At 57.6% G+C, this 17,725-nt stretch overlaps 1 protein-coding gene across 2 annotated transcripts; it reads right to left on the reverse strand.

Annotated features, from left to right (window-relative positions):
- Nucleotides 1–3,419: 3,419 nt before the first annotated feature.
- LOC103345926 (interferon alpha-inducible protein 27-like protein 2) lies at nt 3,420–4,875 on the reverse strand. 2 transcript variants are annotated; one of them, XM_017339139.3, is made up of 4 exons: nt 4,760–4,875; nt 4,624–4,653; nt 4,021–4,182; nt 3,420–3,608 (listed from the first exon to the last, which is right to left on the reverse strand). In XM_017339139.3, the coding sequence occupies exons 1-4, from the start codon at nt 4,764–4,766 to the stop codon at nt 3,493–3,495; spliced, it is 315 nt and encodes a 104-aa protein (XP_017194628.3). In that variant the 5' UTR covers nt 4,767–4,875; the 3' UTR covers nt 3,420–3,492. The 2 variants fall into 2 exon arrangements, with proteins under 2 accessions (XP_017194628.3, XP_069921668.1); XM_070065567.1 differs by lacking the exon at nt 4,624–4,653 and having other exon boundaries at nt 4,760–4,842.
- Between the last annotated feature and the right edge of the window lie 12,850 nt (nt 4,876–17,725).

Consider the following 17,725-nt stretch of genomic DNA (forward strand, 5'->3'; position numbering starts at 1 on the left):
GGGGAGTGGGGCCAGGCGCAGCCCTGCCGAGAAGGGAAAGGAAGGCTTAGACCCAGGCAGCAGCTGGGGGCTGGCAGGTCCCCATCTCACCCCACAGTGGGAGAGGCTGAAGCCCAGGAAGGCATCCGGGTGGGCACAGGGCAAGTCAGCAACCGGAACCCAGACCCTGTCGCTGCTGGGCCACAGGACCCCGAGGGCACTCACAGGCTGACCGAGGTGACTATGGCTCTGGTGTCCTCCCAGTGGCAACATGGGACCACCCGCTTTCTCAGAAGGGAGCGTAACAGGGGCAGCGCTCTGCCTGATTGGTGCCACGCAGTGGCTCAGAGCGCTGCCCTCTCTCCTCCCGCGGTGTGGGGGCTACTTCCAGATGCTCCCAAACCCGCAGAGCCCGCAGCCTCTCACGCTGATGACTTAGCTTGGGCTCCGGAAGCCCGAGGTTCTGTTCATGCACTGTACCCCTGCCCACCTCAACTCACCCAGCCCAGGTCAGCGCTCAAGGGGAGCTGAGCTGGGGCCAGGCCACTTGTTCCCGAGGACGCGGGCCTGGGCTTGAACCTCTGCTCACAGCCGATCAGAGCGGCAGCAGCCCTGGGTGCAAGCAAGGAGGAGCGCAGGGCAGGGAGTTCCTCTGCTCCCTCCCCTGCCTCACTGCCCGCCTTGGGGAGGCTCAGACTGAGTTTGTGGATGGTCCCTGCGGCCTGAGGGGGTGACGCTGCTCAGGGGCCCGGCTCCAGATGGCAAAACCGTCCCACTGTGGAGAAGTTCAATCTGCAAGAGCAAAGGAAACCAGTAAGCCACGGTCATCTCTGGGAAGTCAAATTCATCCAGGCCAGGTGCCAGTCAATGTGCACCTGTGCATTGCTGATGTGAGCATGCGCAGTCTTCTTCAGGGAAATGGAATTCTCGTACATTCCAGGGCCAGGAGTGCTTCCTTCCTGCATAGTCAGGAACCCACAGTCCTCCTTGTCCTGATCTTTGAGTGCCAAGGACAGTGCCCCTCCTCCGCACCCCCGATCTATAGCACAAAACATTTTGGATTAGATGACAAATGGCATGGAGCCCTAATCCCACATTTGAGTTACACGAAGACTACAGGATGCCACTGTTCTGGTCTAAGCTCTTGCCCTGGGTCCCAACACACCAGGCTGAAAACCAAAATGGAGTCACTCAGGCTAAAGCTGCATATCACCAAACTGAAACTACGTTGTTACATGATCTGAGAAGTCAGAGAGCTAAAAGCTGAATTTCTCAAGAACGCAGGGAGGGTCCGAGTTTGAACTTGTAATAAACAACCCTGCAATTTGCTTTGGGTTTGGACTCTGGTGGTCTCTGATTCTGGGGGGTAGTCGATCATCGGGCACTTCATTTCGGGGCTCGTCTTGGATTGGCCCCAGAGCCAACCAAGACTCCGGGTCGAGGGGTCGCAGAAGACCGGTGCGGGTAAGTCTGCCGGCATTGTCTCTGTATTGTCTGCTGTTGTACTGGAATTGTCCATAGGTTCTGTATCTGGGCAGACAAATAGTCCTGGCAGGCGCGCTATAGGACTGTCAGTGGGGCCGCAGGAAGAGGTTCCTCGGACTCCATCTGGGACTATCTGTATGAATTATAGTCCATCTGGTCGGGCAGGGATAGCCCAACAGCGCATGTGATTTGTGTTTGTGTATGTGAGTGTAGTTACGTGTTTCACTGAAAGCTTTCAATTCAGGGCTGCTAATTTCGGGAGTTTCCTGTTTTACCTCCCTATTTGATAGAACTTCTCTTCCTCTTTTAACAACTCCTTCCCAACTACAGCTCTTTTTTGGTCCACAATGGAACAGACACAGGCCACCCCTCTTAGCATCCTATTGGACCACTTCAAGGATGTAAAGACGAGAGGCTCCAATTTGAGTGAGGAAGTCCGAAAGGGCAAACTCGTGACTTTTTGCAGGTCAGAGTGGCCAGCCTTTGATGCTGGATGGCCACCGGAGGGAACCTTTGACCACGCTGTTGTGCAAAAAGCCAAGAGAAAGATGGTTCGTCCCTGCTGCCTCCCAGAAAGTGCATGAGCAGGAAGCTGGAACCCGGAGCAGAGCCCAGACTGGAATGCAAGCACCCTCATGTTCCCTTATCAAGTGGGGCTCTGACCACCATGCCACACCTCCACCCCCAGAGCAGGGTGAGGCAGCAGGGTTTGTGGGTAGACGGCTGTGAGCAGAGGGGGCAGCAGGGCTGAGCAGGCCTCGGCCTGTCTGGGGCTGCAGGGAAAGGGCTGCCCCACCCCGAGCCCCCACAGCCCTCTGGGAGCAGCTCTGGGGTGGAAAGCCTTCATCCTCTCTGGGGTATGCGGCCCTGTTCTCTGTCCTATGAAATTACAGCAGCAGCAGCAACCTATGGAGCTCAGCGCAAGACACTGCAAATGGATGGAGCCAAAGGTGGCCGGGGTCAGTCAGGCATGGACCCACCTCCCCCGCAGGACCCCACGCCTGGGGGTCCCTTCCATGGCAGCCTACATGGCCCCTTCCTCCAGCCGGCTTCTGACAGGGATCTGCTTTCCACCTGCGCTGCCACAGGAACCCCTAATTCCCCGTCTTTCTCCGCCACTTCTGCCTGGCGGCTGGCACCTGCTCTCCCCAGACACCTTTCCCTCTGTCACCATCCTCCTCTGTGAGACTTTCACCTGCCTTTGAATGGCCTGCCCACCCGCCACCTCCTCCGGGAAGCCTCCTCAGATATCCCCTGTGAGAACACATGCCTGCCTCCACTGTGCTCTCAGCTCTGTCTGGCGCCCGTCCCTGCCCCAAAAATGATGTTGCACGTTCCACCTGCCTGGGTAAGCACCCAGTTCTTGCTGACCCTGTCACCTGGGGGCAGTGTGGACCCTTCCTGTCGAGTGCAGCGTCTGTCGTGTGCACCAGGACTGGCTCTTTAGCTGAGGGCAGAGGCAGGGTTTCAGAGCTTCGTGTACAAACTCAGCCTGCGTGGTGACCGTGCCCGAGTCCGGCTCCAGTGCCTGCAATGCCCAGAGCCCGACAGCACTCGGCACGCTGCATTTTCTGGGTGCTTTCCTGGTCGCCTGCTGGTGAGACTTGAGGTCTGGCACGGATAGGGCAGTGTCTGGCTCACCTCGGGCTTCTGGTGTCATTTCACAGGGAAGGATGGGGACTCTGGGGCCAGTGGCGACCGCTCACCCTGCCTCCCACCGGGACCCTCTATCACCTCCCACACTGAATGAGGGGTACACTGAGGCCCACGGAAGGCCCCCCAACACCCCCGGGCCATAGGGCCTCTCCCTGTAAACCTGAGACCCAGCAAAGTGTCCCACCGGCTGCTTCTGTGCCTGGTCCACCTGCCATCTCCCCTGTCCCTCTGGGAGGAGGAGGAGACGAAATCCACAGCTCACAACTGCCACCAGAGTCACAGGAAGTGAAGCCAGGAGATGCGTTTGCAGGTAATTTTATTCAGTATGTTTCTGACTAGTGGGGCGGGGAGGGAGTTCCTGGGGGTCCACTTTCACTTGGGTTCAGCTGAGGACGAAGGGGGTGTCTTCTTGAATGTTACCAAGGCGCCAAAAGCCGACCCAACAGTGCCGAGGAGGACTTTGGATGACATGGCGAGTCCAGCGGCCCCTGGGGAAGACAGAGCGTGAGCCCCAGAGAGCTAGGCTGAGACCCAGAGATCCCACCCGGATTCCTCCTCCTGTCCTGAGACCACCCCTCCCCACGACCCCCATCTCAAGGCTCTGTTTTGGGCAAAGGATGCTCGCTGGAGGGTTGAAAGGGTGAGTGGAGGATGGGCACTGAGAGACGAGGGGGTTCCCTCACCTCTGAGGCTGGGTGAGGGGGACCTGCCCAGGCCACCCAGGTGTCAGAGCCCAGCAGGGCTGACCCCAGCCCAGGCATCATGCTCCTAGGGGCCCCCCTCCCCCTCCCCCGCACCTGGCACTAGCTACTCCCACACTCAGGAGGAGCCAGAGAACCTGGCAGTAGAGGCAGGATGCTGAGGGTTGGGGCACTGCAGGGACAGGACAAGGCCACTTACCCACGGACTGCAGAGTGGCCACCACGCTGCCCGCGGCCACTCCGCCCCCATTGGCCACAGCTGCTGCGGACATCATTTTGGCCGCTACGGAGCCGGCGGCGATCCCCGCGGAAGTGAAGCCCAAGGCGCCCAGGACCACGGGCACAGCCCCCACCGCCACAGCTGCGAGGGGAAGAGGGCGGGATGGGGGTCGCTCAGCGGACGGAGCCCCTGAGAACCTCCTGGCAGCTCCTGGGGGCCTCAGCTTGGAGGGGGTTCCCAAGATAAAGAAGAGGGGCAGAAGAGGCGAAGGGGCCAGGCGAGGACCAGGGGTCTCGCGTGCTGTGCCATACTGGGGAAGTCACCGCCCTCCTGAGGCTGGAACAGGCCACTCTATTTGCTGGTGGTCCTGTCTGCTCCCTGCCCTCCCCCCCCGCCCCGCCCCGCCCCGCCCCCGTGTCTTCTTCTCCCCAGAGTCCCGCCCACCTCCCTGGGCCGCCCCCAACCCCTGCGGCTGGGGAGGGGGAGCCAGCCTTGTGGACCCCCCCCCACCGTGCCGCGTCTCTAAGGTCCCCCAAAGTCCCAGCTGAAGGCCTCGCGACTGTGGGCATGCAGGTCACTCACTCCCGGCCACGACAGCGCCCACCAGCATTCCTGGGTGGAGACAGGGCAGGGAATGGGCGGGGAGGGAGGGGTCAGCGAGTCGCTGATGCAGACCCCCGCGGACCCCCTCCCCCTCCAGGGTGGGGACAAGACTCACCCACCATCGCGAGGCCGTCGTCCAGCAGACCTGGCTAGGACTCGAGGATGGCCACGGGGCTTTATAACCAGGGAGCAACCCGGGGCACCGCCCTGTCCCGCCCTCAACTCCCGTCCCGCCCACCGCACTGGCTGCCCGCACCCCAGTCTCCTCCCGACCGCTGCACCTGCCCTGGTGGCGGGTGGGTGGGGGGAGCTTCCGTCGCGCGTGGGGAACCTGCGGGGAAGAACAGGGCTCTTCTGACCCGAGGGCGGCCGTCGGCGCGGCTGCGGCGGTCGGGGGCCAGGGCTTTCCCCGCGCTGGCCGACCTGCGGCTGTGTCACTCACACTTTTTTTTTTTTTTTTTAAACTTCTCACCGACAATAACTCTGATTAAAAACAGACAGGCTGGCTTCTCTCCCCATCTGTGTGCCTCAGGCGCGCACCTGCAAGTTTCCAAATGTCCCCTAGGGGGCAGTGTCATCCCTGGTAGAAGCTATCTCCTTGGAAGGTAGCTTTAGAAACCTAAGCTTATCTGTAATTATTTATAAAGAAAATAAAAGAGGGGCCTGCGTTGTGGCTGGGAGGCTGAAGCTGCCGCCTGTGACACTGGCACCCCCTAGGCTGCTCCCCTTCCGGTCCAGCCTCCAGGCCTGGGAGGGCTGCGGAGGATGGCGCTGGTACTTGGGCCCCTGCACCCACGTGGGAGCCAGGGATGGAGCTCCTGGCTCCTGACCACGGTGGCCACTTGGGGAGTGAGCCAGCAGATGGAAGATTCTCTGTCTCTCACTCTCATTCTTCCTCTCACTGTCTCTGCAACTCTGCCTTTCAAATGAATAAAATAACTTTTTTCCAAAAAAAAAAAAAAAGACTAAAGTAACTGATAATGTTTTGGCTTTAGCTTAAACTTGTGCATCGGGTGGGTGGGTGGTGCAGTGTTTAGACTGCTGTTAGGGACTCATGCTGCTGGAGTTCAAGTCCCAGCAACTCCACTTTGTATGCAGCTTCCTGCCCTGTGCACTGTGGAGGTGGCTGAATTGCTGGGGCTCCTGCCAGCTTGCTGGGGGCCTGCATTGCACGGCCTGGCTGCTGTGGGCATCTGAGCAGTGACCCGACACATGGAAGACCTCTGTCTCTCACTCTGCCTTTCAAATACAATGAAAATAAATATAGATTTGAAAAGGAATAATTTGTGTGTATGGAGTTTTTAACCTGTGCTGCTCATCACGGGGCAGCAGGCCCGATAGATCTCCGCAGGGCCAGCCTGGGGAGCTCTGGGGCCCAGTGGGATGATGAGCGTGGCCAGCAAAGGAACCACACCAGAGCCGGGAGATGCGTTGACGCCCAGGGCGCAGCTGGCTTCTCCACTTTATTGGGAGGGGAAGAGCTTTTATAGACACAGAAAGGGGGCTGTCCAGGGCACAAGGGAACCGAGCCAACCAGCTGCAAGGTAAGGCAGGACATGAGCCGGGCACGCCCTCAAGGGCCTATCACAGCCGAGGACATATACAGTTCACAAGTGTGGAAGTCCGCTGTCAGGCTTGGTACCGCCCCTGGGGGCCATCTTGGATTGTTGGAAACACTGAGTCTCTGGGATGCGGAAGTGCGGCAAAATTGAGCAAGCCTTAGGGGCCTTGTCCAAGGAAGGCTTACCAACCCCCTCACCCCCCGCAAACCTGTGCACAATAACTTGGTATGTATGACAGATCAGTGATGCTTTCAATTTTGTTTGTGCTTAGAAAGTCATCCCAACCTTTTTTTTTTTTTTTAAGATTTGTGTATTCATCTATTTGAAATAGTGACAGAGGGAAAGAGAGAGAGAACTTCCATCTGCTGGTTCACTCCCCAAATGTCCCCAACAGCCAGGGCTGGGCCAAGCTGAGCCAGGCAGCTGGGACTCCATCTGGGTCTCCCACACGGCGACAGAGGCCATCTTCCACTGCTCTCCCAGGTGCGCCACAGGGAGCTGGATCAGAAGAGATGCATCCGGACTTGAACTGACGCTAATGTCAGATGCCAGCGTCACAGGTGGCAGCTTAACTGGCTGTGTCACAATGCCAGCCCCTAATTTTTTTATTGTTAATTACTATTCTTGGTTTTCTCTTGTAAATTTTTAAATTTATTTTCTGAGAGTTGGAGCGAGTGATCAAGTGAGCTCCTGTCCCCTGATTCACTCCACAGATGCCCACAATGAAGCTGGGAGCCTGAAACTCAACCCAGGTCTCCCATGCAGGCAGCAGGAACCCAATCACTTGAGCCATCATCTCTGCTTCCCGGGGTCTGCACTGGCAGGAGCGGGAGTCACGATTTGGAACTGGAGTCAAACCCAGATCCTCTGGGATAAGCACCTCCTAATGAGCATTTTCTTTTTTAAGATTTATTTATTTATTTGAAAGTCAGAGTTTCACAGAGAGAGGAGAGGCCGAGAGAGAGAGAGAGGTCTTCCATCTGATGGTTCACTCTCCAATTGCCCGCAATGGCCAGAGCTGTGCAGATCCGAAGCCAGGAACCAGGAGCTTCTTCTGGGTCTCCCATGCTGGTGCAAGGGCCCAAGGACTTGGGCCATCTTCTACTGCTTTCCCAGGCCATAGCAGAGAGCTGGACTGGAAGAGGAGCAACCAGGACAGAACCGGCACCCCTATCCGGACACGAACCCGGAGTGCTGGCGCTGCAGGCGGGGATTAGCCTAGTGAGCCACGGCGCCGGCCTTGAAATACCTTTTTGTGTTTAAATTCTGCTGTTAAGAGTTGGCACCTCTTGGAGTCCCAGCAGCTCCACTTCTGATCCAGCTTCCTGCTAATGCACCTTTCAAATAAATCTACAAACAAACAAACAAACAAAAAACCAAGTTAGAGGCAGGGGGTGGTTATATGAGCATTAGGGGGCCTGAGCTGTGGCACAGCGGGTTAACGCCCTGGCCTGAAGTGCCAGCATCCCATATGGGCGCGGGCTCCAGTGGCCATTTAGGGGTGAACCAACGGATGGAAGACCTTTCTCTCTGTCTCTCTCTCTCACTAACTCTGCCTGTCAAAAAAAAAAAAAAAAGATTTTTCACTTATTTGGAAGGCAGAGTTACAGAGAGAAAGGGAGAAGAGTGGGGGAGACATCTTCCATCTGCTGATTCACTCCCCGAATGGTTGCAACAGCTGGGGCTGTGCCAGGTCAAAGCCAGGAGCCAGGAGCTTCTGCTGGGTCTCCCACATGGATGCAGGGGCCCAAGCACTTGGGCCATCCTCCACTGCTTTTCCCAGGCACGTGAGCAGGGGGCCGGATGAGAAGTGGAGCAGTGGGGACTTGAACCGGCACCCATATGGGATGCCGATTTGTAGATGGTGGTTTAATCCACTATGCCATAATGCTGTCCCCAAACAGCACAATTTCTAACTAGTTTATCAAGGAAAGAAATGAAAGAAAACCAAAATTATCATCATTTAGAATAAGAACAATTCTCACAGCAGGAAAAGGAGAATAGAGAGTTGCAAGCAGCTTTATGCCTGTCAGTCTGACAATAAGAAACACTCACTGAGAAACTCACTGTAGGGGAAACAGAAACCCTGAGGAACCTACACATTAAGTACCTGGGGTTCATAACTCAAGTTCTTCTCATAAAAACATCCCAAGCCCAGAGAGCTCCCGTGCCAAGACCTTGCAGGCACTGGAGAAGGAAGAAGTAGCTCCCAGTGCTCCAGATATGACAGCGAATGTTTCCAACCCCCTTCCTGAGATCCGGGAACTGGAAAAGCCACATCTCACACAGGCTTCCCAGAAGAGGCCAACAGCAGAACAACAGCCTTACAAACACCCCTGCAAAGACCCTGCACACGGGCCGGCGGGGGCGCACTAGGTTAATCCTCCCCTTGGGTTCTGGCATCCCATGTGGGCGCCGGGTTCTAGTCCCGGCAGCTCCTCTTCCAGTCCAGCTCTCTGCTGTGGCCCGGGAGGGCAATGGAATCTGGCCCAGGTACTTGGGCCCTGCACCCGCATGGGAGACCAGGAGGAAGCACCTGGCTCCTGGCTTCGCATTAGGGCAGTGCACCGGTCATGGCGGCCATATAGGGGATGAACCAATGGAAGGAAGACCTTTCTCTCTCTCTCTGTCTCTCACTGTCTGTAACTCTACCTGTCAAAAAGCTTTTAAAAGAAAAAAAAAGATCCTGGACAAAACAGTCACAGATTCGTCTCTCACTACACAGAGAAACCACAGCATGAGCTGGTGAGGTCTATACAGGGTGGGTCCAACGGTGGAAGCCCAAGTCACTCATTGTGCAGAATGGAGGGGAAACAGCAAACGCTCACCTTAATGGACGCTTTGGTGAACAATTCTGAGCAACGTGGAACTGCAAGGGCACGTCCACAACCTTGCTACAGTTGTCCAGGAAAACCCGGATCGCGCTGCGTGCTGGTACACTGAGTGTCTGCGCTTTAGCCTGGGAGCAGGCAAGGACGTCCTCTTCCACCACTTCTAGTCTGCTATTTGTTAATAACTGATTGATTGATTTGAAAGGCAGAGCTACAGAGACAGACAGAGAGAGAGCCATCTGCTGGTTCCCTTCCCAAATGGCTGCAACGGCCAGGTCCGGGCCAGGCTGAAGCTGGGAGCTAAACCAACTGGCACTCCAACACGGATGTCAGTCGCCCAAGGGCATCTTCACCCACGGACACCCGGTGTCAGCCCCTCCATCGCACGTCCAGCTGGAGGCCCCGGCCAGTGCAGTGAGGGAGGGAAAAGAAGAAAGTCCTCAAGGTTTAGCATTCTTGCTAAAGACAACGTATTGATTTATTTGAAAGGTAGCCTTGGAGAGAGGGACCGTCCGTCACTGATGGGAGCTTAGCCCACTGTGCCACAACACCAGCCCTTACAATCTTCTGTATTCACGTCCAACAGTATTGTTAATGTAGAAGGAACACTCTACAGTGTCCATAAAAACTGCTAGAATAAATGAATTCAACAACATGGCAAAAAATTATATTAAGAACTTTAACAATAAAAGCAAAAATGACAATTCAATGACATCAAATGTCACACTGGCGTTGAAACGGCATTGCCTGGGCTGGCAGGCAGTGTGGTGCAGTGGTGAGCAGGCCACTTGGGACACTTGCCCCCTGAGTGTCAGGGCGCCTGGCTCCATGTCCATGCCTGGCTCCATGCCCACGCGGACGCCTCTTCACAGCCGCCCAAACCGGGAAGTTAACAAGGGCGCAGTGCACAGCCAAGCGCTGGCCAGGCCCTGGGGTAGCTGTCTCGATTGCTGGTGGCCACTCTGGGAAACCGTCAGCCGGCCTTGCTCAAACGTGCACGCACCCAGACATGCGCGGTGCCACTCCTGGGCGTCCACGCAAGGGCTGTGAGAACACGCATCCCACGGAGCCTCCCTCGCACACGAGGTCCACGGCAGCCCCCACTCAACTACGCAGAACTGCGTGGGCCGGGGACCGTGCAGGGCACACGTGGCTAGCACATGTAGTAACACACACGTGAAGGGAAAAGCAAATCCCGGGCTTCCTGCCGCTAAGCCCCAGACCCTCCGCTGTCCTGTCTTCAGTGCGGTCCAGCGCCGGCCGCCAGCCAAGGATCCTGGCGCTGCGCAGAACGTTCCAGGACGGCCCACGAGAATGCATTTTCCCGGTAAACGCCCTCGTCCCTGGAGAGGCGGGGTCTATTGGGCCCCTGGCTCCCCGTGCTCTAGGTCTCCCTCAGCCTTACCTGCAGCTAACCTGGGGGGCCCCCTGCGCGGTCCGGAGCCCGGATTCGGAGGCGCTAGAGTGCCCTCTGGTGGACGTGTCTCCAAGTGCAGCGTCGTTGTAGGCGGGCCGGGTATGCACCTGCAGCGCCCGCGTGGGCAGGGCCATCCGTTTGAGGACTGGGGAAAGCTTGCAGGGACCTCCCGTGCTCGGAGCGAGCGTGTGAGTGCGAGGCGCGCGGATCTCGCGTGGGAGGAAGCTGGGCAGTACCTTCTTTTGGGAGGCCTCGGCAGCTCTCACTCTTGCCCTCACCTGCCCTTTCGTCCCGGGCACAGGGCCTTCCCGAAAGCCGTGTGTGTGGACATGACCTCTGCTGCCCGCAGTGCTGGGCTCAGGGAGGGGCCCTTGGCAAGTGTGGGTGGAGCGCGGCTCTCTTTGGAGCTTCCTAGGCTCCCCAAATCGACACCGATGTCTGATATTTTATCTTTACACAAGGCGCTGCGGTAAGATACCACCTGTTGACAACCCGCCAGTCAGTCTGACCCTCAGCAAACGCCCACGAGGCCCTGTGCCCCCGACCCCTCCAAGTCTGACCAAATCTGTAGCCCTCACCCTTTGCTCTGGAACTCGGGGGAGACAGGCAGGGGGAGAGAGAAGCCAGGCGGTTGGATCTGCAATGAAGAGCAGAGGTGTTGCCCTCTCCCTGTGGGCTGAGCGGAGGAAGAGCCGACATGAGAGAGAAGTGGAGCAGATGTGCAGAGACGGACTCCTGCGTGCGTTCCCATCTCCACAGCCTCCCCAGGGCGGCTGCAGCCAGCTTGCGGTTCTCAGCTGCTCCCGACCTCGTTACTCGTGCCTTGTGTGGTTCAAGCTGCCCAGAGCCCTGAGGGACCCCTGCCCAGGCGCTGCTCCTGGTGCTGCCAGTCCCTGTATTCAACTGAGAATCCTTGTCGCCATTCCTATGTGTGGGCCACTGCTGTGGGACTGGGGGATGGGGCAATGGACAAGAAGAGCTCTTGGGAGCCAGCACTGTGGTGCAGTGGGCTCAGCCTCCACCTGCAGTGCCGGCATCCCATATGGGCGCTGGTTTGAGTCCAAGCCGCTCCACTTCCGATCCAGCTCTCTGCTATGGCTTGGGAAAGCAGCAGAAGATGGCCCATAGTCCTTGGGCCCCCTGCACCCATCTTCCGGGAGACCCGGAAGAAGCTCCTGGCTCCTGGCTCCTGGCTTCGGATCAGTGCAGCTCTGGCCATCACAGCCATTTGGGGAGTGAGAACCAGTGGATGGAAGACCTGTCTCTCTCTCTCTCTCTCTCTCTCTCTCTCTCTCTCTCTCTCTCTGCCTCTCTGCAACTCTGCCTTGCGAATAAATAAATAGATATTAAAAAGAAGAAGAGATCTTTGCTGTCCTGCTGCAGAGATGTGTGGTGGGCCCACCAGCAAGGAGGCAGCCTGTCTGTTGGTGTTGAAGCTGGGAAGAGGGCGGAGCAGGAGGGGCGTGGGACTGGAGGCCGGGGCGGGGCTGCTGCCACAGAGCCACAATACAGTGGGCTTTCATTTTCCCCCGAAGCAGGGCTCATTTATGCACTCAGCAAACGCCGAGCTGCGTTTTCTGCACATCAGAGGCGGCTGAGATGCAGCGCAGGCAGCGAAGCCTGTTTCAGGGCCTGGGCTGAGCACTGCGAGGTACTGCGTCGGCCAGGTGTGGGTGGCCCTGAGCCTGGGTGCTCGGTCCCCCGCGCCGTGGGGCTGTATCAGGTGTGGGCGGCCCTGAGCCCGGGTGCTCGGTCCCCCGTGCTGTGGGGCTGTATCAGCTGCCATCACTGGAGAATCAGCCCCAGACCACAAGGTGGGAGCAGTCGCTCTTCCCGGGTTTGGGGTCTCCCTGCATTACCATTATTGTGTTGCTGTGAATTAATCTTTTTCCCCCAAGATTTATCTATCTATCTGTCTATTTATTTATTGGAAAGGCAGAGTTACACACACTCACACAGAGAGAGAGAGATCTGTCATCTTCTCCCCAAATGACCACCACAGCCAGGGCTGGGCCAGGTCAAAGCCAGGAGCCCAGAACTCCATGCTGGTCTCCCATGTGGGTGGCAAGGGCCCTGGGACTTGGAGGCCATCTTCCTCTGCTTTCCCAGGAACATTAGCAGGGAGCTGGACGAACAGCTGGGACTCAAATGGGCACCAGTAGGGGGTGCCAGCCTCCCAGGCTTAACCTGCTGGTGCTGCCTTGCTGGCCCCAAAAGTCATCTTTCAAAGTCTTGTTTCCTCCCCAGGAGACTCCCTTTGACCAGTTCTGGCCAGCATCCTCGCATGCACCTGAGCTGGTGTTGGCCAGGGGCCGCTCAAGGGCTCTGTTGTACACAGCAAAGGGCAGCAGCTGCCTCTCTTCTCTGCTTGTTTAATTGGGGTGGACACAGCGCCCATCTGTTGGTTTGCTCCTGAGTGCTTGCAACAGCGGGGACTGGGTCAGGCTGAAACCACGACCTGGGAGTCCAGTCCAGGTCTCCCATGCGAATGGCAGGAACCTCACTACTTGAGCCGGCACCTGCTGCCTCCCAGGGGACTCTGATGGAGGCTGCAGCTGTCCCAGCTGGCATCCTCACAGCTGGGGCAGACCTCTACCCCTCTCATGTTTTTGGGGAAAATCTTCCCTTGGTCGCTACTTGATATATTAGGGCTACTGTAACAAATTTCCACAAACTGACAGGCTTTCAAAAAAGGGTATTTTTATTTATTCGAAAGGTGCAGTGACAGAGAGGAAGTAAGAGAGAGAGAAATTGTCCATCTGCTGGTTCATTCTCCAAATGGCCACACCAGCCAGCGCTAAACCAGGTAGTGGATTAACCTAGTGCGCCCCCGCGGCCCCTGTGCAGGGTCTTTGCAGGGGTGTTTGTAAGGCTGTTGTTCTGCTGTTGGCCTCTTCTGGGAAGCCTGTGTGAGATGTGGCTTTTCCAGTTCCCGGATCTGTGCATCTGGGGAGTGAAACAGGGGACAGGAGCTCACTTGATCACTCGCTCCAACTCTCAGATAATAAATTAAAAAATTTATAAGAGAAAACCAAGAATAGTAATTAACAATAAAAAAAATTAGGGGCTGGCATTGTGACACAGCCGGTTAAGCTGCCACCTGTGACGCTGGCATCCGACATTAGCGTCAGTTCAAGTCCGGAGCATCAGTTCAAGTCCGGATGCGTCTCTTCTGATCCAGCTCCCTGTGTCGGGAAGAGGAGGCCCTCACTGACCAGCTCCCGAGGCGGCAAGGGAGGAGCACCCGAAGAAATGAAACTCACCCAGGCCCTGGCGTGGGGCCAACAGCTCAGGGCCCTGGCAGGGAAGTGGCCTGAACCTTGGCCCCTGGCCGGCCAGGAGCCTGAGCCAGCAGACCTCTGCACAGGTCAGGAAGCCACTGTGAAGGTCTCTGAGCCGCCCCATTGGATAGGACCTGGTGGTGGTCAGGGACCTAATCCCGCCCTGCACTTAGCAATGAACCAATCAATGCCCAGAGTCCAGGAGGGCAATCGCTCCTCTCCCATCGTACACACCCAATGTGGGTGTGGGGGAAACCCCACCGGGGGCAGCACCTTCACCTGACAGTGCGGAAGGCTGAGCTGTGCAGTCGGGTGGGTGAGGCCTGGGAGAACTGCTTCTCAGACCACTACCTGCCCTGTGGAGAGACCCCTGCTGGCCTGGAGGGGTCGCAGCCGGGTCTGTGTGGCCACAGGCTCCCCACAGAGGTGGACCAGCCAAGGCCTTGGTCACGCTTGGTGGTGGCGGGGACAGTCCTTCCTCTGGAAGTGGAAAGGGGAGCACACGGCACATTGGCCGCTGTGAGGGCAGAGGCCCCGGGTCTGCAGGAGGGGAGGCAACCCCCAGGCCCTCCAGGGACTCTCCTGCATTCCTCAAGCTCCCAGGAACCCTGCTATGGGGAGTGGGGCCAGGCGCAGCCCTGCCGAGAAGGGAAAGGAAGGCTTAGACCCAGGCAGCAGCTGGGGGCTGGCAGGTCCCCATCTCACCCCGCAGCGGGAGAGGCTGAAGCCCAGGAAGGCATCCGGGTGGGCACAGGGCAAGTCAGCAACTGGAACCCAGACCCTGTCGCTGCTGGGCCACAGGACCCCGAGGGCACTCACAGGCTGACCGAGGTGTCTAAGGCTCTGGTGTCCTCCCAGTGGCAACATGGGCCCACCCGCTTTCTCGGAAGGGAGCGTAACACGGGCAGCGCTCTGAGCCACTGCATGGCACCAATCAGGCCGTGTGGGGGCTACTTCCAGATGCTCCCAAACCCGCAGAGCCCGCAGCCTCTCACGCTGATGACTTAGCTTGGGCTCCGGAAGCCCGAGGTTCTGTTCATGCACTGCACCCCTGCCCACCTCAACTCACCCAGCCCAGGTCAGCGCTCAAGGGGAGCTGAGCTGGGGCCAGGCCACTTGTTCCCGAGGACCCGGGCCTGGGCTTGAACCTCTGCTCACAGCCGATCAGAGCGGCAGCAGCCCTGGGTGCAAGCAAGGAGGAGCGCAGGGCAGGGAGTTCCTCTGCTCCCTCCCCTGCCTCACTGCCCGCCTTGGGGAGGCTCAGACTGAGTTTGTGGATGGTCCTTGCGGCCTGAGGGGGTGACGCTGCTCAGGGGCCCGGCTCCAGATGGCAAAACCGTCCCACTGTGGAGCAAGTTCAAACCGCAAGAGCAAAGGAAACCAGTAAGCCACGGTCACCTCTGGGAAGACAAATTCATCCAGGCCAGGTGCCAGCCAAAGTGCACCTGTGCCTTGCTGATGTGAGCATGCGCAGTCTTCTTCAGGGAAATGGAATTCTCGTACATTCCAGGGCCAGGAGTGCTTCCTTCCTGGATAGCAGGAACCCACAATCCTCCTTTGTCCTGATCTTTGAGTGCCAAGGACAGCGCCCCTCCTCCGCACCCCCGATCTATAGCACAAAACATTTTGGATTAGATGACAAATGGCATGGAGCCCTAATCCCACATTTGAGTTACACGAAGACTACAGGATGCCACTGTTCTGGTCTAAGCTCTTGCCCTGGGTCCCAACACACCAGGCTGAAAACCAAAATGGAGTCACTCAGGCTAAAGCTGCATATCACCAAACTGAAACTACGTTGTTACATGATCTGGGAAGTCAGAGAGCTAAAAGCTGAATTTCTCAAGAAGGCAGGGAGGGTCCGAGTTTGAACTTGTAATAAACAACCCTGCAATTTGTTTTGGCTTTGGACTCTGGTGGTCTCTGATTCTGGGGGGTAGTCGATCATCAGGCACTTCATTTCGGGGCTCGTCTTGGATTGGCCCCAGAGCCCACCAAGACTCCGGGTCGAGGGGTCGCAGAAGGACCGGTGCGGGTAAGTCTGCCGGCATTGTCTCTGTATTGTCTGCTGTTGTACTGGAATTGTCCATAGGTTCTGTATCTGGGCAGACAAATAGTCCTGGCAGGCGCGCTATAGGACTGTCGGTGGGGCCGCAGGAAGAGGTTCCTCGGACCCCATCTGGGACTATCTGTATGAATTATAGTCCATCTGGTCGGGCCGGGATAGCCCAACAGCACGTGTGATTTGTGTTTGTGTATGTGAGTGTAGTTACGTGTTTCACTGAAAGCTTTCAATTCAGGGCTGCTAATTTCGGGAGTTTCCTGTTTTACCTCTCTATTTGATAGAACTTCTCTTCCTCTTTTAACAACTCCTTCCCAACTACAGCTCTTTTTTGGTCCACAATGGAACAGACACAGGCCACCCCTCTTAGCATCCTATTGGACCACTTCAAGGATGTAAAGACTAGGGGCTCCAATTTGAGTGAGGAAGTCCGAAAGGGCAAACTCGTGACTTTTTGCAGGTCAGAGTGGCCAGCCTTTGATGCTGGATGGCCACCGGAGGGAACCTTTGACCACACTGTTGTGCAAAAAGCCAAGAGAAAGATGGTTCGTCCCTGCTGCCTCCCAGAAAGTGCATGAGCAGGAAGCTGGAACCCGGAGCAGAGCCCAGACTGGAATGCAAGCACCCTCATGTTCCCTTATCAAGTGGGGCTCTGACCACCATGCCACACCTCCACCCCCAGAGCAGGGTGAGGCAGCAGGGTTTGTGGGTAGACGGCTGTGAGCAGAGGGGGCAGCAGGGCTGAGCAGGCCTCGGCCTGTCTGGGGCTGCAGGGGAAGGGCTGCCCCACCCCGAGCCCCCACAGCCCTCTGGGAGCAGCTCTTGGGTGGAAAGCCTTCATCCTCTCTGGGGTACGCGGCCCTGTTCTCTGTCCTACGAAATTACAGCAGCAGCAGCAACCTATGGAGCTCAGCGCGAGAGATTGCAAATGGATGGAGCCAAAGGTGGCCGGGGTCGGTCAGGCATGGACCCACCTCCCCCGCAGGACCCCACGCCTGGGGGTCCCTTCCATGGCAGCCTACATGGCCCCTTCCTCCAGCCGGCTTCTGACAGGGATCTGCTTTCCACCTGCGCTGCCACAGGAACCCCTAATTCCCCGTCTTTCTCCGCCACTTCTGCCTGGCGGCTGGTACCTGCTCTCCCCAGACACCTTTCCCTCTGTCACCATCCTCCTCTGTGAGACTTTCACCCGCCTTTGAATGGCCTGCCCACCCGTCACCTCCTCTGGGAAGCCTCCTCAGATATCCCCTGTGAGAACACATGCCTGCCTCCACTGTGCTCTCAGCTCTGTCTGGCGCCCGTCCCTGCCCCAAAAATGATGTTGCACATTGCACCTGCCTGAGTAAGCACCCAGTTCTTGCTGACCCTGTAACCTGGGGGCAGTGTGGACCCTTCCTGTCTAGTGCAGCGTCTGTCGTGTGCACCAGGACTGGCTCTTTAGCTGAGGGCAGAGGCAGGGTTTCAGAGCTTCGTGTACAAACTCAGCCTGCGTGGTGACTGTGCCCGAGTCCGGCTCCAGTGCCTGCAATGCCCAGAGCCCGACAGCACTCAGCACACTGCATTTTCTGGGTGCTTTGCCTGGTCGCCTGCTGGTGAGACTTGAGGTCTGGCACGGATAGGGCAGTGTCTGGCTCACCCCGGGCATCTGGTGCCATTTCACAGGGAAGGATGGGGACTCTGGGGCCAGTGGCGACCGCTCACCCTGCCTCCCACCGGGACCCTCTATCACCTCCCACACTGAATGAGAGGCCGTGAACAGCCCCGGGCCATTGGGCCTCTCCCTGTAAACCTGAGACCCAGCAAAGTGTCCCACCGGCTGCTTCTGTGCCTGGTCCACCTGCCATCTCCCCTGTCCCTCTGGGAGGAGGAGGAGACGAAATCCACAGCTCACAACTGCCACCAGAGTCACAGGAAGTGAAGCCAGGAGA

This window comes from Oryctolagus cuniculus, chromosome 20 (genome assembly GCF_964237555.1).
Source record: "Oryctolagus cuniculus chromosome 20, mOryCun1.1, whole genome shotgun sequence".
NCBI classification, from domain to species: domain Eukaryota; kingdom Metazoa; phylum Chordata; class Mammalia; order Lagomorpha; family Leporidae; genus Oryctolagus; species Oryctolagus cuniculus.

What these genes read in the sequence shown, in the direction of transcription:
- LOC103345926 (XM_017339139.3), bottom strand. An exon ending in GGGCGCTGTCGTGGCCGGGA is followed by an intron (nt 4,183 to 4,623) that starts GTGAGTGACCTG and finishes TTCCCCTCGCAG; the next exon opens with CTGTGGCGGTGGGGGCTGTG. An exon ending in GGCCACTCTGCAGTCCGTGG is followed by an intron (nt 3,609 to 4,020) that starts GTAAGTGGCCTT and finishes TGTCTTCCCCAG; the next exon opens with GGGCCGCTGGACTCGCCATG.